Below are 26,059 nucleotides of genomic sequence, written 5' to 3'. Positions count from 1 at the left end.
AAAATATTAGGATTAGGGTGGCACACAATGAAGCTACAAAGTAGTAAATTTAAAACAAATTGGAGAAAAGTTTTCTTCACTCAGCGTGGACTACTCTGGAATTCGTTACCAGAGGATGTAGGAAAAGCAGTTAGCTTAGCGGGGTTTAAAAAGATTTGGATGTCTTCCTACAGGAAAAGTCCATAGACCATTATTAAAATGGACTTGGGGAAAATCCACTGCTTATTTCTAGGATAAGCAGCATAAAATGTATTGTATTGTTCTGGTATCTTGCCAGGTACTTGTAACCTGGATTGGCCACTGTTGGAAACAGGATGCTAGGCGCGCTGGACCTTCGGTCTGTCCCAGTGTGGCAATACTTATGTACTCTCCTTTTCTCCATTGCATACACCTGCCCTTCCTTGGACTGATCTCTTGTTTATCACTACTTCTCCCAAGACTTATCTCCCTACCAAAAAAAGTCTCCTCTAGAACCCACCTTTGTTGATTTTTTTTTTTTGTTTGTTTTGTTTGTTTATTAAGCATTATCCAGCAACATTTCAGCCTTTATTCTTTCACCTACCTACTAACTTCCTTGACATGCCACTTAATGAGGCTGCTTGCTGTTGGGATTCATCCCTTGCTCTATTATTCCATTCTCCCATTGCACCTCTGCCTTGACAGTGCATCCTTGGTTCCCCAGCAATGGAAAAGATCTCTGTGGCTTCACCAAGGTCTTCTATTATTACAACACCATGAGAAAACACTCAAGATGACTTTCTAGCATGCCATAAATACTGAGACCTTGCAGACAGTACAATAGTGAAGTGAATAACTACTACTCCAAGGCTATTACCAGCTCTACTAACTTTCGAGTTGTGTATGATCTGACGCTCTACTAGCCCATATTGTACACTTGGGCATCTCCCTCAGCAGACTCTCCCTAGCCCACTATTTCCAGACTAAAGTTCAGAAGTTACTGCAGCATCTCTCTTCCACTGCTAACACTGCTGGGTCTTCTCTAACTCTTCCTCGATCTCCTCTACACCTACACTTATGTTCTCCTGGAACACATTCTCAACCCCACCCGAACAGTATCTCTGTGCTGGAAACATGCCATAGTTAAACCAGCCCTCAAGTCTTCCCTAGACCATTCAGGCCCTACAAATTACTGACCAATCTCAAACCTTTGTATAGTCTATAAAAATTGCAGAAAAAGTTGTCTTTGATCAACTCCTTGGGTCCTGTTGAGTTACGAAGGATACTACATCCCAGACAAATCAGGTTCATAATGAACCACAGTACAGAGATAACTATCACCTCACTGATTAGCAAACTTAATTCCATTTTGGATAAAGGAAAAGTTGTACTGCTTGTCTCCCTTGACTTCTAGTAGCCTTCATTGTAGACCATTCATTACTAATATCACGCCTTTAAGACTATTGGACTAAACAACCGTACCCTTGCCTTTACTTTATTTCTATTGGACCATAGTTTTTCAGTTATTACTCTAACCGGGATATCTGCTGAAATCCCCTTTTGCTCTGGAGTACCCCAGGGATCGGTCTTCTCTCTGCTTGTGTTAACATTTTCATTAGCCCACTCGTGACTTTATTACAAGACCACAACATTCACCTCTTCATTTATGCTGATGTTATCTTTCTGATTTACCCTGTAACTCCAATTTTGTTTAGATTTGGTGCCACTTCACAGTGCTCTGCGGGCTCGGTCTTGCTGGTTATCTTCACATAGACTTGGTCCCTTATTGGGGGGAAGGATCCACAAGAATGGATATGCAGAGTGCCTCTATGGTGGAGCAGCTCATTTGGGCGTAGGGCCTATACAATGGAGTAAGTGTACAGGTTCAGTAGCACACTTCCTATGTTGGTGTGGCAGTAGGCATACATCAGGCTCGGTTGTCAAGTACCCATATTCTTCAGCTGCTATGGTTGTGGTGAGAGGGACTTTGTATGGCTTCCTCATTGCACTCAGGGGGGACCAGTGGATACTTGGCTGTTGTAGATTTAAGGGCATGATTTCCATTGCAGAAAATGACTTGGAAAGAGGAAGACGGGCAAAAATACCTGGAAATGTTAAGAGAAGCTGGACATGCTGTCAGGAAAGCGAAGAGGCAAACGGAAGAAAAGGCAGCCGATATGGTAAAATTGGGGGACAAGACTTTTTTTTAGATATGTAAGCGACAGGAGGAAGTGCCATAATAGCATTGTGAGGCTCAAGGCTGAAGGGGAGGAATATGTAGAAACTGAACTACTAAACAATTCTCTGTTCTGTGTTCACGATTGAAAGACCGAGGGCAGGACTGCAGAAGACAAATGCTAATGAAGATGGATATATGGTAGATGGGGACCGATTCGCGGAAAACTGTGTTCGTGAGGAACTGGCTAAACTAAAAATAGGTAAAGCGATGGGGCCTGATGGGATACTCAAGGAACTCGGAGAGGTTCTGGCAGCTCTGCTGTCTGAACTGTTAAATGCTTCCCTACATTCTGAAGTGGTCCCCGAGGACTGAAGAGGGGAAGATGTAGTCCTCTGCACAAGAATAAAAGCAAGGAGGAGGCTGCGAATTACAGACTGGTCAGTCTGACCTCAGTGGTAAGTAAACTAATAGAAACACTTCTTTAAAGTGGAGGATTGTGAGTTTTCTTGAATCGAATGGGCTGCAGGACCCGGGGCAGCAGATCTTGTCAGACAAATCTGACTTCTTTAACTGGGTGACCAAACAGTTGGACGTGGGAGGGGCGCTAGATGTGGTGTACTTAGATTTTAGCAAAGCCTTTGACACAGTTGTGCACAGGCGACTGATAAGTAAACTGAATGCCTTCGGTATGGGACCAAAAGTGTCTAAGTTAAAAACTGGTTAAATGGGAGGAGACACAGGGTAGTGGTAAATGGAGTTTGCTCTGAGGAAATGGAAGTTATCAGTGGTGTACTACAGGGGTCAGTCCTTGGGCCGGCTTTTTTTTAACATCTTTGTGAGTGATATTGCGGAAGGGCTGTCTAGTAAAGTTTGTCTCTCTCTGCAGATGATACCAAACTCTGTAATAAGTTTGACACCCCGGAGAGTGTGGATAGCATGAGGAAGGATCTAGCGAAGCCTGAATGGTCCAAAAATTGGCAACCAAGATTAATGCTAAGAAATGCAGGGTTATGCTCGCAGGTCACAAAAACCCAAGGGAACAGTACAGTATAGGGGGTAATGTGCTGTGTATGAACGAAGAGCGGGACTTGGGGAGGATGATATCTGATGATCTTAAAGTGACCAAACAGGTAGAAAAGGCGACGCTCAAAGCCAGAAGGATGCTTGGGTGCATTAAGAGAGGGATGACCAGCAGGAAAAAAGAGGCAATAGTGCCCTTGTATAAGTCTCTGGTGAGGCCCCATTTAGAATACTGTGTGCAATTCTGGAGACCGCACCTATGGAAAGATATAAACAGGATGAAGTCGGTCCAGAGGGTGGCTACAAAATTGGTTACCTGTCTGTGTCATAAAACATATAGGGACAGGCTCATGAACCTCAACATGTATACGCTGGAAGAGAGGTGGGAGAGAGAGAGAGATGTGATAGAGACGTTTAAATACCTTAGTGGCATTTGTATAAGAGGTGGGCCTTTTTCAAATGAAGGAAACCTCTGGATTGAGAGGGCTTAGGAGGAATCTGAGAAAATCTTTCACAGAAAGGGTAGTGGATGCATAAAATGGCCTCCCAGTGGAGGTCATGGAGAGGACTGTCAGAGTTTAAGAAGGTGTTGGACAGACACGTGGGATCTCTTAGGAAAAGGAGGAGTTAGTGGTTACTGAGGATAGGCAGACTGGATGAGCCATTTGGCCCTTCTCTGCCATCATGTTTCTGTTTCTACTATCAAGTGGCACATATTGGTGTTATGTCAATAGATGCAGGTATATGATGGGACAGATATGTGGCCAAAACGAAGTATTTGTGTTATTTCTGATCTCTGCCTATGTGATATCAATCATATGGCTGACACTGTGGAGCAACATGGATGCTCCCTATCCCCTAGTATGACATATGTGGCTATGTGCACAACTCGGAAAGGGTCAGTGTTCTAACTACATGATGTGGCCATACAACTTGTGTGGTGCCCCTGTACTGGTCTGGGGAGGTGTCCAGCGAAGGCCTGTTCTTCCTACTGCCATTGTGAAAAATGTGGCTGCTGACCCCTATAAGGCAGTGCTTCTGGCAGCTGTTTCTATTACACTCTTTAACACAGTTTTAATTTGTATGGCATTAGCCTACTGCATCAGGAGTAAAATGGGATTTTTTTGGTGCTTTTGTTAGAATGCTGTGTGTTGAAATTTAGTGCACCATTCTAAATCACAGCTAATTGCATCAAGGCCATTGTGTTTGGTCTTCCTCTTTCTGCAATCTCTTGTAGCTTATGAATGGTAATGTATCTTTCCTTATTGCTGAGGATAATAGCTGCACGTTTGAACTCTGGCACCTCTGAGACAAGAGCAGAAGGGAGTGGAGACTGCTCCTGCCCTGCACTAGACTACTGGGGGTGGTGGAGAAGCAGGGTAAGTTATTGGGAAGCTTGTTTACGTAGGTGTTGTCTAAAGGGGTAGATACTTAGGGGGCCTGATTTGGGCAGGCAGTACTGTTGGAATGGGGGTGGGAAGTGGGGAATCTGATCAAGAGGGTTGTGTGCTTAGGGGGGGGGGGAAGGATCGTGTATTTTCACTTTTTGTATTATGGCCCGTGTTCCATATCTTGGCACATAGCACATCTTGGCACATATCTGTTGAGGCAAGGAGTGCAAGCTCATGCAGTAAGGCCCCGATGCTTAAAACTCTAGCGCTGTACTGAACAGCGCAGGTACAGCGCGTTGGAACAACTCCTTAATGCTCAGTGCTAGTGAGTTGTAAATATAGATGAACCCATAGCGTTAAGCATTAAGAAGTCCTTTGGAAGTTAAGGGGAGGATGGTGCCTGGTGCTTGCGCTCAAGAGTTGTGACTTAAGCACACTGTTGAGCATATGCCTAGAACACCAGAGAGGGGAAGGAGGAGGAAGAGGGTGCCAGTTGCTCAGCCCTGGACTTTTAAAGCAGCAGCTTCTTAGTGCAATTTGGAGCATGGGAAAGATCACTTCTTGGAAGAAGCACACAGCGCCTCTTAACGTGAGTGTGCAGCTGTGATTAATGGACGTTTTCAAGTCTCTTCATGGAAAGTAATGCCACTTCTTCCAAATAGATTCATTTCCTTGTTTCTCTGTTGCCCTCCTTCCTCCCTCCTTTCCTTTTCTTTTCCAATATCTCACTTTTTCTTTTCTTCTCCTTCACTACCTAGCTCTGCACTTTTTTTTTTTTTTTGTACTGTTCTTTCCTCCACTTCTCGGCCTCTTCAGACACCTGATGCCATCTCGGAGCTAGCATAAGGTTCCCGGCGGTAAGGTTGCCCTTGTTACAGGGCGCTCTTTGAGCATCGGAGTGAATCAGAGATACCAATTCCTTGTCATCAAGCAGATGAAGCCATTACGTATGGGTTGTGTCCATCAACCAGCAGGGGGAGATAGAGAGCGCTCAACTTTTCTCAGTGCCTCATGGCCAGCTAGCTCCACTGCCTCTTCAGTATTCTCTATCTCCCCAAGCAGGGTGGCTGCAGCTTCTTCGAGCTCCATCAAAAATCTGCCTGGGGGTGGCTCCTGGCTTGCCAGTTGTTAGCCGGGGTGTTAGAGGCTATAGCAGCTTCACTTTGAAGGCACATAGGTCAGCCCTTTCCCTGCCTTACCCATGCCCCCGTGGATGTGGACATATTAGCTTGCTTTTCCCTGTCCTTTCCCACTCAGTGGATGCAGGCACATTGGTTCGCCTTTCCCTGCCTTTCCCACTTATCTGAGCCTCCGGAGTGTTTTTTATTTACCTCTTTTGCCTCTGCTTTCCTCACAGCGTTAAAAAAAAATAATTAAAGTCGCGTCGCGCTTTAGCACAGCGATCTTGGAAAAGAGGTTTTTTTTCTTGTGATTCTTCTGCAGGACCGGAGCTGTGATACTTGGTCTAGTGAGGTAAGAGTGTTTTCTGACTCCTCCGGGGTGGGCCCGCGATCGGGACGTTTTTGGCGCGAACCGCCATTTTTGAATTTTACCGCCGTTTTCGGCAATGGCTGCGGAGACTGTAAAGCGCTGTTCTAAATGTGGCAAGGGCAAATCAGCAGCGGGGCTCTGTAATTCGTGCTGTACAGACGGTAGAGCCGGCCCGAGCATGGCGAGCGGCGATCTTTCGCGCTCTGAGCTGGCAGCGAACACCATTTTGGATTTTCCACATGGCGCGGCCTCCTTTGAGATGGAGAGCCCTGAATCCGGGGGGGGGGGGGGGGGGGGGAGGGAGGTCTTCTGAGTGAGGCTAATAATAGAGCTGATAGCCCTGGGCATGATCCGGGCAGTCAGGGAGCGGTTTTCTCCCCTGATTTTGTTTTAATGCTGCATAGGGCATACATGCTTAAAAGAGCTCTTCCACAGGGATGTTCGGACCCTCTGCCTCTCCCCCCGGTAGATCCTGGCCTTTTGGAGTTGGCTTTGCCTGTTTCTTATCCTCCTGATAAACGCAGAAGGGCTAATTCCCCTTCTGAGTGTGGCGCACCCCCCCTTTCCCCCCCCCCGTGGTCGGGCTATGAGGGGTCTGGCAGAACTTCTTGGACTGAGGAGCCAGAGTCAGGTGCAGAATTGCCACAGGAGCTTGATGATCCGTCTGCGGTGAGGATTTTCCACCGCGAGGAGCTGCCAGCACTTATTTCAGATGCCTTACAAGCCCTCTCGATTGAAGATCCTGGGAGTGGCACAGCATCCTCGGTTAATCCAAGGATGGCTAGTACCAGAAAGCCTGCTCGAACCTTTCCTTTGCATGACTCAATTCAAGAGCTTATTTTGGCTCAATGGGCTGACCCCGAGGGACCTTTGAAGGTTGCCAGGGCTATGGGGCAATTATACCCTCTGAGTGAGGAACATTTGGCTCGCTTTGCAATGCCTAAAGTGGATGCCCTGGTCACGGCTGTGACAAAAGAGAACTACCCTCCCTGTTGAAGGAGGTGTTGCCCTGAAGGATATTCAAGACCTCAGGCTTGATTCAGCTCTGAAGTGGTCCTTTGATTTGGCAGGTTTCACTGTTCGGGCGTCTGCATGCAGTTGTTATGCTGCTAGAGCCTGCCTGGCTTGGTTACAGCAGGCAGTGGAACAGCCCGGTGATGGAGCGGAGACCTTATCTGAAGTGGCTCCGCGGATGGAGTCGGCCTTGTCCTTTTTGGCTGACGCCCTTTATGATATGGTCAGAGCTTCGGCTAAGCAAATGGCTGTAGCAGTGGCGGCTCGCCGCACTCTTTGGCTACGACATTGGGCGGCGGACATGGCCTCTAAGCAAAGTTTGGTGAGGTTGCCCTTTCAAGGCCTTCTCCTGTTTGGTGAGGAGCTGGAAAACATTGTTAAAGGCCTGAGGGATTCCAAACCTCAGCGCTTGCCCGAAGATAGGCCGAAGCCTTCCTCAGGCGGTCTGCTCCTCTTACAGACCTCGCTTCTGTGAAGCTAGAAGGTACCGCCCGGGGCGTGCTGCTGGGTTCACTTCGCGTGCCCACTTTAAGCAGAGAAACTCCTTTCGCTCAGACAAATGTTCCGCAGCTGCCGGTTCAAGGCCTGGAGTTCAGGGGCGACTCTCTCAATGATGGTGCGCTGGCCCCATCCTCGTTTCCTGTCATCGGAGGAAGACTTTCCCTCTTTATCGAGGAGTGGGCCAAAATCTCTGCAGATCAGTGGGTCTTGGACCTGATCAGAGACGGATACCGAATAGAATTCGATGCCCCGTTGAGAGACGTTTTTGTGGAGTCCCGATGCGGTTCTGCTGCCAAACTGGCGGCGGTAGAGGAGACTCTGCACAGTCTGTGCCAGATAGGGGCTGTGACTCCGGTGCCTCCCGCCGAACAAGGTCTAGGCCGCTACTCCATTTACTTTGTGGTGCCACGAAAAGGTGGGTCTTTTCGCCCGATCCTGGACTTAGAGCTAAACAAGTCCTTAAGAGTGCGGCATTTTCACATGGAAACCCTGCGCTCCGTCATTGCGGCGGTACAGCCAGGAGAGTTTCTCACGTCTCTGGACCTGAAAGAAGCTTACTTGCACATACCAATTTGGCCCCCACACCAGAAGTTTCTGCGGTTTGCGGTGTTGGGAAAACATTTCCAGTTTCGGGCCTTGCCTTTTGGCCTCGCCACAGCTCCCCGAACCTTCTCCAATGTAATGGTGGTGGTGGTGGTGGTAGTAGCTGCCTTTCTCAGGCGAGAGGGTATCCGGGTTCACCCGTACCTAGACGACTGGCTCATCAGAGCAGACTCAGAAAAAGAGAGTCATCTAGCTACAGCCAGAGTGGTTTCAGTCCTTCAATCTCTGGGCTGGGTCGTCAATATGGCCAAAAGTTACCTGACCCCCTCGCAATCTCTAGAATATTTGCGGGCCAGGTTCGACACAGCCTCGGGCTATGTGTTTCTTCCCGAGCAAAGGCGGTGCAAGCTTCAGAATCAGGTCCGTCTGCTCCTGAGGATGCCCCGCCCATGAGCTTGGGACATTGTCCAGCTGTTGGGATCGATGACGGCCACCTTGGAAGTGGTGCCATGGGCGAGAGCGCACCTGAGACCTCTACAGTATTCTCTACTTCAACGATGGTCTCCAGTATCTCAGGATTATCAGTGCAGACTTTCTTGGCTCCCTGCGGCCCGCCTAAGTATGGAGTGGTGGCTCTCGGACAGCATGTTACGGCGGGGAATGCCGCTGGCGCTCCCCGATTGGTGCCTAATGGTGACAGATGCCAGCCTGAAGGGCTGGGGCGCACATTGCCAGGGGAAGCATGCCCAGGGTCTGTGGACGCCCTAGAGTCGGAGTGGTCTATCAACCGCCTGGAGTTGAAAGCGGTGTTTCTGGCTCTTCTGGCCTTTCAAGTGACCCTGGAAGGATTGGCTGTCCGAGTGATGTCGGACAACACGACAGCAGTGGCCTACATAAATCGACAAGGCGGCACTCAGTGCAGAGCTCTAGCCACGCAGGCCGAACAAATTTGCCACTGGGCCGAGCTGCATCTACAGTCCCGGTCAGCAGCTCACATTGCAGGTCAGAGCAACATGCAAGCCGACTATCTAAGCAGGCATCAGATCGATCCAGCGGAGTGGGAACTAGCAGATGATGTATTCCTGCCAAATGGGGCAAGCCAATGATGGATCTTATGGCGACCAGTTCCAATGCCAAAGTCCCGTGCTTCTTCAGCAGACGGAGGGATCCTCACTCTGCCGGGTTGGATGCCTTGGCTCAACCCTGGCCCCTGGGCTTGCTGTATGTCTTCCCTCCGTGGCGCTTGATAGGGCAAGTGCTCCTGCGGATTCGGCTGCATCCAGGAGAAGTGGTGCTCATCGCCCCGGATTGGCCCAGGAGGCCTTGATATGCGTACCTCCGACAGATGCTGTTGGAGGCTCCCTTTCCGTTCCCTCTGGTTCCGCACCTGTTGTCACAGGGTCTGGTGGCCATGGAGGACGCCTGCCGCTTTGGTCTTATGGCATGGCGATTGAGAGGGCGCAATTGAGAGAGAGAGGCTACTCAAATAAGGTAATTTCCACTCTCCTGCAGGCCCGTAAGTGCTCCACTTCCGTGGCTTATGCCAGGATTTGGCGCCAGTTTGAAGTCTGGTGTGTTTCAAGAGCGCTTTCTCCGTTGCGGGCTCCTGTCTCGCCGATTCTGGACTTTTTGTAGGATAGTGTACACAAAGGCTTGGCCTATAATTCCCTGCGGGTGCAAGTGGCAGCATTGGCCTCCCTGCGTGGCAAGGTTGAAGGCGTGTCCTTAGCTGCTCATCCAGATGTGGCACGGTTTCTTAGAGGGGTGCTTCGGCTCCGTCCTCCCGTACGGGCACCTTGTCCAGCTTGGAACCTGGGGTTAGTATTGAAGGCCCTTCAGGGGGCTCCCTTTTAACCGCTTCGGCATGCTTCAGAGAAAGATTTGAAACTGAAGGCCGTCTTTTTAGTGGCCATTACCTCGGCGAGACGGGTGTCAGAGCTCCAGGCGCTGTCCTGTAGAGACCCTTTTCTGCAATTCTCAGAGTCAGGGGTGGTTTCAGCGTTTCACCTAAACCAGCCTGTTTTTCTTCCCTCCTTTGTTGAGGAGGAGTTTCCAGATTCATTTGGGCAGTTGCACCTTTTGGATGTGCGCAGGACTCTGTTACAGTATCTGCAAATTACAAATTCTTTCAGGACCTCTGATCATCTTTTTGTGCTGTTTGCAGGTCCTCGCAGAGGGTCTTCAGCGTCTAAAGCCACTATTGCCCATTGGCTCAAAGAAGCTATCTTTTCAGCATATCTGCTGTCTGGCCGGGCTCCGCCTGAAGCCTTTAAGGCACATTCCACAAGAGTGATTTCCTTTTCCTGGGCGGAAACTGGAGCACTATTTCTTCATGAGATTTGCAGTGCTGCAACATGGGCTTCTAAGCTCTCTTTCGCCCGACATTACAGGCTAGATGTGGCTGCCAGGAGGGATGCGCGTTTTGGAGCACAGGTGCTAGCGCATGGTGTGGCTTATTCCCACCCTATTTAGGGATTGCTTTGTTACATCCCATACGTAATGGCTTCATCTGCTTGATGACAAGGAAGGGAAAATTAGGTTCTTACCCTGATAATTTTCTTTCCTTTAGTCATAGCAGATGAAGCCATGAGCCCTCCCTGTATGATTGTCTGTATTGCAGTGATTCTGATTTTAGGTGCTGTTCTTGTTTCCTGAAGTTATATTCCTTCCTTGGGGAGTCGGAAAACAGTCTTCAGGATTCTTGTTACAGTTATAGGAGGATGAGTTCATTCCCTCTAGTTCATGTTTTGGGAGGATGAGTTTATTCCCTCCAGGAGGATGCAAGTATTTCCTCTGTTTATACAAAGTGGAGGACGAGTTTATTCCCTCCAGGAGGATGAGATCATTCCCTCCTATTTTTGAGTTCATGCCCTTGTTAAGGGGCCATTGTTTGCTGTGAGGAAAGTTCATGTTATTCCCATTGCGGTTTGCCATACTGCTTTGGAAGCTTCAAATACTGAAGAGGCAGTGGAGCTAGCTGGCCATAAGGCACTGAGAAAAGTTGAGTGCTCTCTATCTTCCCCCTGCTGGTTGATGGACACAACCCATACGTAATGGCTTCATCTGCTATGACTAAAGGAAAGAAAATTATCAGGATAAGAACCTAATTTTCCCTTTTAAATGCATTTAGCATGCTAACGTGTGCTATCCTGTGGCATGCTCATTATTCCCCCGTGCTACAGCCCTCTGAGCATTCAGCGCTTACAAATGAGGGCGCTGATCCGGTGCTAATGCCCTCTAGCTCCCGCATTTGCTTCTGAATCTGAGCATCGGGGCCTAAGTGTCTGCCCTGTTCAGTCAATGCAGAGGCCATGCCCAGCATGTGTCCTGCCGTTACTGCACAGACTTTGCATTTATCACACCTTAGGTTTTGCACCTTAGGTTTTGTACAAAAACTTTATCACCCTTTAATAAACATACCCAGTGATCTTTTTGTCCCCTAATGAATAGCTATAGGAAACGTGCCACAACCAAAATGGCCCTGTTCCTGAAAAAAAATGCAGATTAAATTATCTAAGAGGAGTAATCAGCATAAAAATTCCGTGAGAGTACCGAAGATCACAACTTGATATATAAGGAACAATTGGATGTTCCATAAAATTGATGAGCCATCTCATGTCTAAATAGCAGCATTAGTATTTTGAACTGACACCACTGCTGAGTAGAAAGCTAATTACACTCTCTGAAAATTGGAGTAGCACATCTCTTGCTCTGAGCCCTCCAGTAAGTCTTGCAGCTGTACTGTACTTTACAACAGTGGAATCCTCTGAAATGATTTTTTTATGAAGCTGCACATGGACTGAATTTCCATAATCCAGTCTAGTCAGGAGTGAAGAAAGTCTACATTACTGTATATAGCTGTCCCATCAAACCTCCCCCCCTTGAAATAAACCACAGACATCCATATTCTGAACTGATGTCTCATGTGGCACTAGTTGTCCCTGTTAACATTCTCTTATCATGTAATAAAATAGTTTGCAAACTTAGGTTATCTGGCTTGATTTTCTGACTCACTGTCTCATTTCTTGACCTTTTCTCTCCTCTTTTTTTGTTTTATCTGTCTGCCTGTCATCTTCCTCTTTCCATCTCAGTGGATACTTTTCCTTTCCTTCCTATTTTTCTTTTGTCTTCTCTTCCACCCTTAACACCTTTCCCAGTGTAGCCCTTCTTTCTACATTTTTTTGTGGACCCCCCTCTCAAATCCAGGGATCCTCATTCTCCAGCTCTGACTTATTCTATTCTTCTTTTTTTTTTGTTTGTTTTAATTCTCACCCCCCCCCCCTTCCCTAGATGAACTTACTAGGGTTGTTGCCACCTGCTACAGCTGATCTGAGGCACGGTTGCCAGGTGGGCGGTTTTCCCGCCCAATTGGGCGGTTTTCCGTGACCCACTGCGGGAAATTTTTGTCCGCTGCGGGTCGCGGGTTTTTGGGCTATTTTTTGGGGTTTTGTGCAATTTATCGGGCCGTGGGGGGCGGGGCTGATGACGGAGGAGGCGGGATTGATGACGGCAGGGGTGGGGGTGTGAACTTTTTGGGCGGGTTTGGGGACCGGGTAACTGGCAACACTGATCTGAGGAAGGAAGAACAGAATGAGCCTGGTCTGTTGCTGCCTGTTCATCCCACCACTGAAATGGAGTTGGCCAACTTGATTATGATAGGCTGCTGTCCTCTCAGAGCCACTCCCCTATGCAAGCATCTTGCAAAGGGGTCACACTGACCTGGTTCCATGGGTAATGAAGGGGCCATAGCAGACCTAAAACTTTGTAGCTTTAAACATTTCAGTCTTAACCCTCCCCCCCCCCCCCCCCCCCCCCAAAAAAAAAACAAAAAACAACCTTTGGGTTTTTTTGAGGGGGAGGAGCAGGGTAACAGTACTTTCCGAAAACTTTAAAGACTGGTTCAAACATATCATATGATGCCTGGCATCATCCTAGAAATCTGCCTTAAGCAGGAGCTTGGTTGTTCCAGATGCAGTGACATGCAGAACAGTGGTAATCAAATTCCTATAGCTGTTTGATGCAAGCCTGAATCATAGCTAGCCTACTAGATAATTATGGATTTGTGGCAAAAGTGGCCTTAGTGTGTGCCCTTACGTGGGCGTTTCCTGTATGTTAAGACCATTTTTATCACAGCTGTAAAATGGTTAACTTTCTATTTTTTGTATTTGTCGTACAGTAATATTGCCATTCGCATACCATATGAGCACTTACTGCCACTCATTTTGTAGGTTGGAAAGGTCTTAAACAGTATTTCTGTGCTAACCAGTCAGTTGTGTGGTAATGTAGACAGTGGCGTTCCTAGGGGGGCGGACACCCAGGGCGGCACCCCCCCCCCCCCCCGATGCAGCGCGGAACCCCCCCGGGTGCACGCCGCTGGGGGGGGTGCCGCATCGCGCGCCTGCTCAGAGTTCCCTGACTTCGCGCGTTCGCTGGAGCTCCCTCTGACCCGGAACAGGAAGTAACCTGTTCCAGGGCAGAGGGAGCTGCAGCGAAGTCAGCGAACTCAGAGCAGGCGCGCGCCGCGGCGCCCCCCCTTGGTACGCCACTGAATGTAGATATGCTAACTGATTAGAGCAGGAATGCCCATGCTGCACCCCTCCCCTAAAACAATACTCAAAATATGTTTTTAGCACGTGGTTATTGCATGCACATTTCGGAGTTACTGCAGGACGCTTGAACGGGTCCCATGATACTCCATTTTTAACTGTGTTAGTACCTAACACAGTGGCATGAAACGCCTAGCCACCCACCTGTGGTTACACCACGGTCAGTTAGATGGTCTATTCCTAGCACAGCTCAGGTCAGCTTGCACCTGCTACTTGTGCTCTATACTAACAACTGCCTCTGGGTGAGTTTCCCGCGCTCAAATGATCCCCCGTGATATCTAGGTTACTGGAGCCACACTCCCAGTGATCCCACAGTTCCCAGAAAGCACCCGCAGCCCCAAAACACAAACCACCAGGAGCCTTTATCAATCCAGACAGGCAGAACAAACTAAACAAATGTGTTTATTCTCAGAACTTGGAACCGTGGACAAAAAAAATGTGCAAATAGCAAACAATAACAGGTAACTGAAATATGGATCAATTATAACAGTAGCTAGACATTTATATACTGTCTAAGCAGTACCTGGGAATGTCAGGATATATAACTCACCGAGCCTCAGCAAAGAGATCTCTCTTTCCTTCCTGGCTGAAACTGAAGCAACAGTCAGCAGCTGCTGGGTAATTTCAAAATTCCAGGCCAATCTGAGCCCAGAACAGTCAAGTTTCAAATAAAAACTGGTTACATCACTACAGGCACTTCCTATTATCAAACATATAAATTGAGTGACCATACTCACCCGCAAATGCGCAGTAGAGACTCCCCTCTCTGCCCCGCCCCCGCGTCAATACGTGATGATGGGTGCGGGACAGAGAGGGAAACTGCGCGAAGGGGAGGGAGGGATCCGCCGAGGTCGGCGCCGCCGCCACCCCCCTCCACCCGGCCCGGGCCCTCTCTTCGCTATTGAACTTACAGCGCCGAAAATGCAGCAGGCAGATCAGCTGAGCTCCTGTCAGCCTTCCTTCTCTGCCTGTGTCCCGCCCTCGTGTGACGTTACGTCACACGAGGGCGGGACACAGGCAGAGAAGGAAGGCCAACGGGAGCTCAGCTGATCTGCTTGCTGCGGTTTCAGCGCTGTAAGTTCAGTGGCGAACAGAGGGCCCGGCCCGGGTGGAGGGGTGGCGGCGGGGGGGGGGGGGGGGTGACCTTGGGGGGGGGGAGGGAGGGGAGGACAGGAGAAATGCTGGACATGGGAGGTAGCAGAAGGAGGGGGGCCTTGGAGCTGGGAGGGAGAGGGACAGAGGGCCGTTGGAGCTGGGAGGGAGGGACAGAGGGCCTTGCAGCTGGCAGGGAAGGAGGGAGGATGCTGGACATGGGACAAGGAGGGGGGGCCTTGGAGCTGGGAGGGAGGGACAGAAGGGGGCCTTCAAGCTGACTGGGAGGGAGGGACAGAGGGGGGGGCCTTGGAGCTGGGAGAGTGGGCCCTTGGAGCTGGGAGGGGGGGAGGGGGCCCCTTGGAGCCGAGAGGGAATGGGGCCTTGTAACTGGGAGGGAGGGGGAGGGAGGGCAGGGGGCCTTGGAGCTGGGAGGGAGGGACGGAGGGGGCTTTGGAGCTGGCAGGGAAGGAGGGAGGGCAGGGGGCCTTGCAGCGGCGGGGGAGGGGGCCTTGGAAAACCCCTATACCAATACTCGCCCATTTTAACGGGCTTAACGGCTGTGTCAAATAAGAGTCAGTCCTCTGTAACAGCTGTAAGCTTAAACATGCACCATCTGCTGGCCAAACAGGAGAAATACACTTCAGACATATTTAAGACAAGAAACTTATCAATACATTTTACAGGCTTAAAACACAGTTTCTTCACACACTGCTTAGTAAAATGGCCCCTGTATTCTTGAGGACTTCTTATTTGAGAAGTTCATTGAATTTCAGGTTTTTTTTTTTTGTTTTGTCTTTTGTTACAATGAATTATCTAGATTTGTGAACAGTAAGCAAATTAAATGCCTTCTTGATGGTTTGACTATTCTTTTTTTTTTTCATTGTAAAGTCACTTTCAAAATAACTTCCAAACTCATTGGTTAATAATGTAAATAAGATTTCATGCATTTCCTCAAGCTTTACACCCCTTGACGAATCAAGTGTAGTTGGTCTTAGTTCATTGTGTTTGTGTTAATTCAGTATGTTGAATGATTTTCTTTTAGGATACTTCCTACCAATGCATTGCTGCTCTGCTTTACCTGAGTGCTGCAGTAGCACAAGCTATTGCTACAAGAAGGTCAGCTGCTGCTTCAGGTGTCCATTATAAAGCGTATCAAGAAAACATTGCCGCAGTGGTAAGTGCCATTATAAATAAGGCAAATTTAAAACATTTGTTTTAAATTGATAAGGAGCATTATTTTCTATGTTTTAAAACATGAATGGTGGTTAATTAATATAAACGTCTCTAGGAGTAGGAAATAGTAATATTGTGAAGTAACAGCTTCCAAAAGTACAAACACTGATAATCTATAGAAAAATTTTTTTTGGATCAACACAGCAGCAGCCATATAGCATAACAATAGCTTTGTTTTTTCAAATGTATTAAACATTTGGATGATTAAGGAAACTGATGATTTAAAATAAGTGACCAATGATGACATTTACAGAAGTTAAGCTATTGTTACGCTATCCCCCAGATTTTACATATGTGGGGAGATTCTATATATGGCGTCTTAAAAAACAAACAAAAAAAACCCCCGGCACAGAAATCAGTGTCTACTAAGGGTATTCTATAAGCAGTGCCTAGATTTAGGCATGGTATATAGCAGGGGCGTAGCTACGTGGGGGCATGGGCCCACGTTGATTTGGCCCTGCCCCCCCCATGCTGCCGCCATCGCCGTCGGGTACATTTGCTGGCAGGGGGTCCCCAACCCCTCCCCCAACTGAAGTCTTCTTCTTCGGTGCGGCCGCGTTGCTGCTCTGCAAGGCTTCTGTTTCTGCAGGACGTCAGACTCGCAGAAACAGAAGCCTTGCAGATCAGCAACGCGGTCGCGCCGGAGAAGAGGACTTCGGTTGGCAGGGGTTGGGGAACCCCTGCCAGCAAATGTACCTGACGGCAGGGAAGGGTTGGTAGTGGCGGGTAGGGGGGGGTTCGAAAGGGTTGGCACCGAGGGCGGGGGCGGGGGGAGGCTCAAAAATGGGGGGAGGGGGGCCGGCGGCGCCGGATGGGGCTAAAATGTGCCCCCTCACCTCGGGCTCTGGACCCCCCTCCCGTCGAAGTCTGGCTACGCCCCTGGTATATAGAATATGCTTAGTTGAAATCTCAGCGCCTAAAACTACACGTCTCCATTTACACCACTGAAAACGTTGAATAAATCTGTGTGTAGATTTAGGCGCAGAGGACCATATTCTTTAACTATACACACAAAATTTCAGCCATGAAACTCCCATTTCCCCCACCCATAGCCATGCCCCTTTTTGCCTGCATGTGTTAGAAGTTTGGCGCACTTTGTTACAGAATACACTTTGCGAGTAGCGCATGTAAATTCTAATTAATGCCAATTAGTGCTCATTATTGCTTGTTGAGTTCTGTTAGCGCTCATTAGCTTGTTAAGTTACGCACGTTGTTATAGAATCTGCTTGGATTTTGGTGCGGATTTCTAGCGCGCTATATAGAATCTGGGGGGATGGCGCCTAAAGTTGTGTGTGCAAATTTGGCAGTGTGACCAAATTGTACTTGCAACTTAATTGGTTAACAAGCTAATCAGTGCCAGTAATTGGCCACTAAGCATATTCTGTAAATTGATGTGCGCCAATTCAAACACGCGGATCTCTAAAGGTGATGGCAATGGGTGGAGCTCGAGTGGGTCATGGGCGTTCCTAAAAATTACATGCATTGTTATAGAGAAGGTTAGACACGGGCATTTACACCAGGTTTAGTTAGCATAAATGGCCACACCTAAATTTTACTTACGGGAATAGGTGCTAAACGTGTTCTATAAACAGTGCCTAACTTTAGGCGAGGTTTATAGAATGGAACTATGTGCCATTTTTGTTCGCCGTACCTGTGAAAGTATATGTGCATGCTCTCAATTTGAAAATTGCTAAAGTACCCACAGATATTAGCACATCCTTTTTCTGACAAAAACGATGCATGTACTTTTGAAAATACAAAAGTACATATCTTATTTCAGTCCTCACCCGTATTCCACATCTGAGAATGCCTTCACTAAATGCCGATACAAGCACATGTGTTCTGGAACAGTGCATGCAATTTTACCTGCAGGCAGGGTAGGCAGTCTTCAAATAGTCCATTTCCACAACAAAATATTGTTTTGCTCACAGGGGCAAACTTTACAAAATAACAATTAGGCTTTTGTGTCATGCTTTTGTGTCAATCACTACGATCCCACTTCTCCTTTATTTCAATCTTATCACTGGCTTCCAGTAGAGCAGAGAATCATTTTCAAACTACTCACGCTTTCAAGTCTTTTCAAATGGGTCTTCCCCTCTATCTTTTGTGTCTCACCATCTGCTATTCTCCTGCGTCCTCTCCCTGCTCCATAAACAATCACCATCTAGTGCTCCCAGGTCCTAAGCAAGCCCATTTGAAATTTGCTGTCCCGTTTCCACTCGAATTCTGGGCTGAGCTATTTTTTGACAAGTTTAAATCGTCGCTCAAAAACTGGCTTTTTTGCCTCACTTTGACCCTACCTAGGAGGGCTGCAGTCATCCCTACCACTGGAGTACCAGTTCTACTCACCTTCTCATCCTCCACTCCCTTTCCCTTTTTCTCACCCCCCCCCCCCCTCCTTGTTCTCCCTTTGAACCCTCCTTCCTCTATCGCCTCTAGTTTCTATATGGTGAGCTTGATTTCCTGAGTATGACCCATCTTTCCTATCTTGATTTGTAGTTCCTTTCTGACTAATTTATGGCTTTTAGATTGTAAACTGCCTTGACCTGTCAGCAAAGGTGGTATAGAGGCATATTTTCAAAGCACTTTGGGAGGCTAAGTTCCATAGGTTTCTATGGAACTTTTGGAGGCTAAGTGCTTTGAAAATGAGCCTGATAGTAAAGTAAATATGAATAAACTAAACGTATAATAATTGAACCTTCTTATTTAAGGTAAGCTTCTAGGAGAACCACAAGCAATCACTGTAAACCTACATTTTGAATGGCTTCAAAGGCCTTTACTTTGATTAATGGAAACTCTAGCAGGTGTTGCCACACTGCAAGGGACCTTGTTCTGAAGGGAAATTGGAGTGTTTGCACTTCAGAGTCTGAAGCTCACTCCACCATTTGAGCATTGCCATTCTAGGTCACACAAAGATCCATCAAGCCCAGTATCCTGTTTCCAACAGCGGCTAATCCATTGTCTCCAACAATGGTAGATTAACGAATAGTCAGAAGGACGACTGGAAGCATGCACGAAAGGGTTTTGTTGTCTTTTTACCCCAATAGATGATCCTATTTGAAAACTGGTCTCCTTAATACAGCTGAAGGTATGCGTGGCATTCTATTAGGGATGTGCATGACAAATTTTTGGTTGGGTTCATGCTTGGTACAGGTCATTTATGGACTCTGAAAAGTTGTCTTCATTTTCATTCATGTCCATTAAAATCAATGGTGCAAGAATTTTTTTGTTTACTCATTTATTTTGATCTTCTCTCACCTTTTTCGGTGGTAGCTCAAAGCAACTTACAATTTAAGATTGTATCGGAGGCATTTTGTTGTTTTTATTGAAACTTACTGGTGGGCACTCCCAGCTAACAAGAATAGCACGAAGTCCCCATGGAAGCAATAAAGGGGCAAAAAGCATTAACACTGACACACAGACTCCAAACCCCACCGTAAGAGGGACAAAGTGGCACAAATAGTGAGATGAAGACTTCAGGGCATGGGGAGAGGGACAGAGCAACATCCAACATTGGCAGGAAGACCCCCAAGACACTGGAAGATGGGTAACATACCAATAATGACAGGAAGACCCCCAAGGAAATGGGAGAAGGGCAAAGCAGCACCAGTATGGTCATGAAACCCCCCGGATCCTTTGCGCATGCATTACTTTACTGGAGCTGTTCAGTCATCTCGCAGTCAAATGGAAATTGACAAACTAAGCAGGGGAGGATTATTTAGCAAATAAGCATCCTTATCCTGCTCAACCAATCTAGGCAAACATAGTAGATGACAGCATATAAAGACCTGTATGGTCCATCCAATCTGCCCAATAAGATAAATTCATTACATATGGTACCAATCTACTACATTTCTTTGAAGGGGTGAGCAAATATGTGGATAAAGGTGAGCCGGTTGATATTGTGTATCTGGATTTTCAGAAGGCGTTTGACAAAGTACCTCATGAAAGACTCCAGAGGAAATTGGAGAGTCATGGGATAGGAGGTAGTATTCTATTGTGGATTAAAAACTGGTTAAAAGATAGAAAACAGAGAGTAGGGTTAAATGGTCAGTATTCTCAATGGAGAAGGGTAGTTAGTGGGGTTCCCCAGGGGTCTGTGCTTGGACTGCTGCTTTTTAACACATTTATAAATGACCTAGAGATGGGAGTAACTAGTGAGAATTAAATTTGCTGATGACACAAAAGTCAAAGTCGTTAAATCACGGGAAGATTGTGAAAAATTACAAGAGGACCTTACAAGACTGGGAGACTGGGCGTCTAAATGGCAGGTGGTGTTTAATATGAGCAAGTGCAAAGTGATGCATTTGAGAAAGAGGAACCCAAATTATTGCTACATCATGCAAGGTTCCATGTTAGGAGTCTAGGAGTCATAGACCAAGAAAGAGATCGTTGTCGTTGATACGTTGAAACCTTCTTCTTAGTGTGCTGCTGCAGCTAAGAAAGCAAATAGAATGTTAAGTATTATTAGGAAAGGAATGGAAAATAAAAATGAGGATGTTATAATGCCGTTGTATCGCTCCACGGTGCGACCGCACCTCGAATATTGTGTTCAATTCTGGTCGCTGCATCTCAAAAAAAGATTTAGTGGAATTAGAAAAGGTGCAGAGAAGGGTGATGAAAATGATAAAGGGGATGGGACGACTTCTCTATGAGGACAGGCTAAAGTGGCTAGGGCTCTTCAGCTTGGAGAAAAGGCGGCTGAGGGGAGATATGATAGAGGTCTATAAAATAATGAGTGGAGTTGAACGGGTAGATGTGAAGCGTCTGTTTACGCTTTCCAAAAATACTAGGACTAGGGAGCATGCGATGAAGCTACAATGTAGTAAATTTAAAACTAATCAGAGAAAATGTTTCTTCACTCAATGTGTAATTAAACTTTGTAATTCGTTGCCAGAGAATGTTGTAAAGGTGGTTAGCTTAGTGAAGTTTAAAAAAAGGTTTGGACGGCTTCCTAAAGGAAAAGTCCATAGACCATTATTAAATGGACTTGGGGAAAATCCACTACTTTCTGGGATAAGCAGTATAAAATGTTTTGTACTTTTTGGGGGATCTTGCCAGGTATTTGTCACCTGGATTGGCCACTGTTGGAAACAGGATGCTGGGCTTGATGGACCTTTGGTCTTTCCCAGTATGGCAATACTTATGTACTTATGATCTTGATTTATCCTTGGCATTTTTAGGGCATAGACCATAGAAGTCTGCCCGGCACTGGCAGCCTTCTAAAATTTCTGAAGAAGTTGTCAAAGCTCCCAAATAGCTCTACTTCAGCCCATCCAAACCTATTCAGCCTCGATCAGGGCATCGGCTTTCCTACCTAATCTCTGCTAAGCTTCTTTAGATCCAATCCTTCTAAACAGGATTCCTTTGTGTTTGTCCCATGCATTTTTTAATTCAGTTACCATTTTCATCTCCACCTCCTACGGGAGGGCATTCCAGGGATCTACCACCCTCTCAGTAAAAAGAAATACTTCCTAACATTATTCCTGAGTCAGCCCCTTTTCAACCTATTAGCACCTAAATGAGTCCATAACAGTGCCTATTTATAGTATCGCAAAAATAACAAGGCACTATATGCAGTTAAGCAATAAAGGGAGCTGGTCATTATATCAACCACAGTTATGCTGTGCTTCTCGGATATTTCTCAGCCTTCTATTACAATAGTCAATAGAATAAGGGAGTCATGATAGGATCTAACAGATACGCGTACCCGCCTCCTCTTTGGCTGAATAATTCAATGAGCCAGGCATACAAATAGGGGCGGTGCCACAATCCTCATCAATCCAATTTTAAACCGTATGGCATTAGTCCTTATTTTATTCTCAAAAATGTTTTTTTATATTTATTTTTTCAAAAGCATTGTTGTCTCTCTTTGTATTTTGCATTTATAAAGAAATGACATAATATCTCTCTAGTTCAAAAAAGTACTTAGCTTTTAGCTACGATCAGATATACTTGGTGGAGACCAGTTGTCACCAACATAGATCCATGTTTCGCTTGTAAGCTGTCTCAAGGTAGTCTCCTACAGGATAAGATAATACAGGATTAATCCATAAGTTTTGACAGAGCTATCATACACCAGCTTAAAACTAACCATCACTGACCATAGATTACATCCAAATGACGGCTTCTAAAATGGTCGCCATGCTTTTTTTTAGGGAGGGCTTTATAGCCAATTCAATTCTTCATGTGATTTTCAGAGCACCAATCAAGCTCCAGGATAGCTAGTAAACAGAACATCAGATTAGTGCCAGCCACTCAATTTTGTAATTTTAAACCGTGAGGCTCTATAGCATTCAAAGTGAATATCCAAAATTGCTCTCTGAAGTTAAGCATTTTTTCTGAGTCGCCTCCCTCCCACCCTTCTCTCACTTATCTATTATCCGCCATCGCAAGTCTGCTGTCTGATGTTGACATTCAGCCCAATGTTGTACTAACGGGGCTTCCACTTTATTAGTGAGAATCCTGGACTTATGTTCTGTAAGGCATACCTTTTATTGCTCTTATACTTCTCCCTACATATATCTTATTACAGGGACACTGAATAATATATACTGCCATTTTAGTTATGCAGTCCGAATCACAAAAAGATTTAATTTTACGGTCTAATAGTGGGCAGGGTGGAGGAGAGAGATGCTGGTCATGGGGTGTGGGGGGGGGGGGGGGGGATTCCAGTCATTCCAAGGGAGTGGGGTGGTGGATGAGAGAAATGTGGTTACCGTGTGTGTGGACCCCTCCCCCTCGGGCTGCCTTTGTCTTCTATCACCAATTTCAGGCTTACTAAAGATTGAAGTGCCCTCATTAATATCCCACCCTAGACTTCAGACAAAAAAACATGTTTTTAGTATGTTCTGTATTAGCACCTAAATGAATAAATAGAAATAGAGGAGATATTTTTCCATAGCATGCGGTGTTTTAAAGTATAAAAGTACTTTTCATACATGTGTACCTTGCAGCTTAGTTTCAATGAGAAACAACTCTGGTAGTTTTTCTTTGGAAACTTAGCTACACATGTGTACAAATATATTACATATTTTGTGCCTGTATTTTCATACATACCCACCCACCCACCCTAGGAATGCGTCTCTAACCTGGCAAGAAAACACAGTGGAGAAGGCAAAAACACAAAATTTAGTTGGTGCCAGTAATCCTTTATTGCACTTCTAGAAGACTCCACGCTGGCTGTGTTTCGGCTATGATACCTGCATCAGGAGTCTCTGGAGTATTGAAAATCAAAAGTTCACACTGGCATACAGTACTTAAATATGGCAAGGATCAATGATCAAAATCTTAACTGCATCCTTTGCCGGCCACAACTGCAGTGCTCTTCCATCAACTGGAAGAAGAGTGCTACGATTGTAGACGGCAAAGGACTGCGGATGTAGTTTTTAAGCTTATTGTATGTCAGGCTGAACTTTTGATTTCCAAGATTCCAGAGACTCCCAACGCAGCTGTCATACCCAAAACATGGCCCATGTCAAGTCTTCTAAAAGTGTATTAAAAGATTACTGGCACTGACTATTTTTTGTGTTTTGCCTTCTCTGCTGTGGTTTGTTTATGTGGAGACTTGTTCTGTTTTTCTCTAACCCGGCACCATGCTTACTTTTAGGCACACTGTGGACAATGCTTTTCATAAATTGCATAATTGATTTTATTAACTAATCTTTTTTGTTGTTGTTTTAGGTGTTTGCATATCTTGCTACGCTGTCATATGTGATCCATGCCGTGGGGTCTTTGATGAGGTGGAAAAAAGCTTCCTAAAGCAGAATATTATTTTCCATTTTGTGCATGGAACTGTGGTTGCACATCCTTTCTACAATATTTTATATGGCCAAATTAGTGTATACAATGTTACATATTACAATTACACATTGTGGATAGCTGTTAAAGCTATATATTTTCTTCATTACATATGTGTGCTAAGAGGGACATATTTGCCGTTCTATTGATACAGTTCAGATTCATGTGTGTCTGACTTGGGTCTGGAAATCTGAAAGTTTTTTTTTTATCTTTTTATATTAAAAAAAAAAAGTTTTGTTTAAATGTTATCTACTGTTCCCAAACAAGTCATTCGAAAATACTGTGATGCAGCTGACTACTACTTCTATTAAACTAGTCAACAAAATACAATTAACCTACATAAATAATGACCCATGCCCAGAAAAGTAATTTTGATTAATTCTAATAAATCATATCAGGTTCTTATGCATGTCTGTCTTTATTTAGCCCATATTTCATTGAACCTATAGAGACCTTAAAGCAATTGTTATAGCTGGGTTTACAAAAGGTTTGGACTAATTTCTGGATGAAAAGTATATAAGTTAAGGTAGATTTAGGGAAAGCCACTGCTTATCACTGGGGTCTCTACCAAGAACTTGTGATTTAGATTGACTACTGTAGGAAACGGAGCATAAGAGCTGCCCTACTATGTCAGGAACAAAGGTCCATCTGTATCCTGATTCATTTCCTGACTTCCCTCCCCAAATGGGTACTTTTTTTCTCTTCAGTTGCTGGAATAGTTTGATCACTAGAATTGTAGATAGCAGGGTAGTTGGTGGAGGTGAGGGATCATTTGGTAACTTGCATGCCTGGCCTGAAGGTTATGAACCTTGTGTGTTAGGATTGAAGAGAGTACAGGGGAGGAGCCAGCTGTCCCCATGTTACATGTGTGTAGCAATAACATAGGAATATGCATGAGGGGAGGGTTCTGGAAGCCAAATTTAGGATTTGGGGTAGAAAGATGGCATCCAAAACTTCCAGGGAAGCATTTTCAAAAATGCTTCCCATTGTACGTGCAAGATCCCAGAGGCAGGCCAAGCTCCAGATTCTCAACGAATGCATGAGATGATAGTGCTGGGACAGGGCTTTAGATTTGTTAGGAATTGTGCAACATTTTGTGGACAGGAACACTTTTTTTTTCTGAAAATATGGGCTTCACCTAAACCAGTGGAATCAAGCTGCAAGTGCTAATTTTTTTTTTTTTAAACAGATCAGAGAAGCTAGGGCATCCCATTAGGAAGGTCACAATAAAGGCAAAGATAGCCCAGACGTCTTTTAAGTAAAGAGGAAAAGCTGAAAGATTTCAAATTATACATGTCAACTGATAAGCAGACTGTAAATTCAAGCGAAACATGCAAATATTTAAAAGTATGCAGGTGTAAGAATCAAAGATTAGGAACAGAGTGGGCATCAGGGAGGGAGCAGAATGCATGAGAAGTGAGCTACAGCAATTTAGAAGCATGAGCTTATGCTTGGCTGTTAAGCTTTAATACGAAGAAATGTAGGGTGATGTGGGGGGGGGGGGGGGGGGGGAACATGAAAACTCAAAAGTTCTTTTATGTGATGGGTCAGAAGCTCATGTGCACAGACCAGACCATAATAGTGTCTGAGGATCTCAAAGTGGCACAGCAGTGTGACAAGACGATGGCCAAGCCCAGAAGGATGCTTGGTTGTATTGAGAGGGGCATAACTAGAAGAAATAAAGGAAGAGATAATGCCCCTGTACAAGTTATTGGTTAGAATGCATTTGGAGTACTAGGTTCAGTTTTGGAAGTCGTATCTTGCCAAGGATGTAAAAAAATAAAAACAAAACTCAAAGCCATTCAAGGGAAAATTACCAAACGGGTATGGGGGTCTGCATCACAGGAACTATGAGAGGAAACTTGAATATGTATGCCCTAGGGAAGATATGATATAGTCACTTTGCATTCCTGGCGGTAAGTGGCAGTTACCACGCAGACGACGCATGAGCCCTTACTGCTAAGTCAATGGGTGGCGTTAAGGGCTCGGGCTGTAAATACACACTTACTGGTTTTCATTTTGCTGCATGTCCATTTCCCAGCCCAACCACCCCCCCCTTTTTTTTCCAGACCTGCTGGAGAAAAGTTCCAGTGTGTGTCCAATACATGCTCCCACACTACCACAAGCCACTTTGTAAAAAGAGCCCTTAAGGAACAAAACAATCTCTTCCAAAAATTGAGTGGCTGTAGAACTAGAGGACACGAAATGAATTGCAAGGAGAGAAATTT

At 45.9% G+C, this 26,059-nt stretch overlaps 1 protein-coding gene across 2 annotated transcripts in view; it reads left to right on the top strand.

Annotated features, from left to right (window-relative positions):
- MAL (mal, T cell differentiation protein) overlaps positions 1–24,240 on the top strand; it is a 90,158-nt gene extending 65,918 nt beyond the window's left edge. For both annotated transcript variants that reach the window (XM_030195918.1, XM_030195917.1), the window contains exons 3-4: positions 15,841–15,972; positions 23,715–24,240. In XM_030195918.1, coding sequence (XP_030051778.1) covers positions 15,841–15,972; positions 23,715–23,792 — 210 coding nt within the window. In that variant the 3' untranslated portion in view covers positions 23,793–24,240. The remainder of the gene's footprint in view (positions 1–15,840; positions 15,973–23,714) is intronic.
- Positions 24,241–26,059: the final 1,819 nt, after the last annotated feature.

The sequence above is a fragment of the Microcaecilia unicolor genome, chromosome 3, assembly GCF_901765095.1.
Source record: "Microcaecilia unicolor chromosome 3, aMicUni1.1, whole genome shotgun sequence".
Taxonomy (NCBI): Eukaryota; Metazoa; Chordata; class Amphibia; order Gymnophiona; family Siphonopidae; genus Microcaecilia; species Microcaecilia unicolor.
Note: the sequence above shows the minus strand (reverse complement) of the source record. Positions and strands in the feature narration are given on the sequence as shown.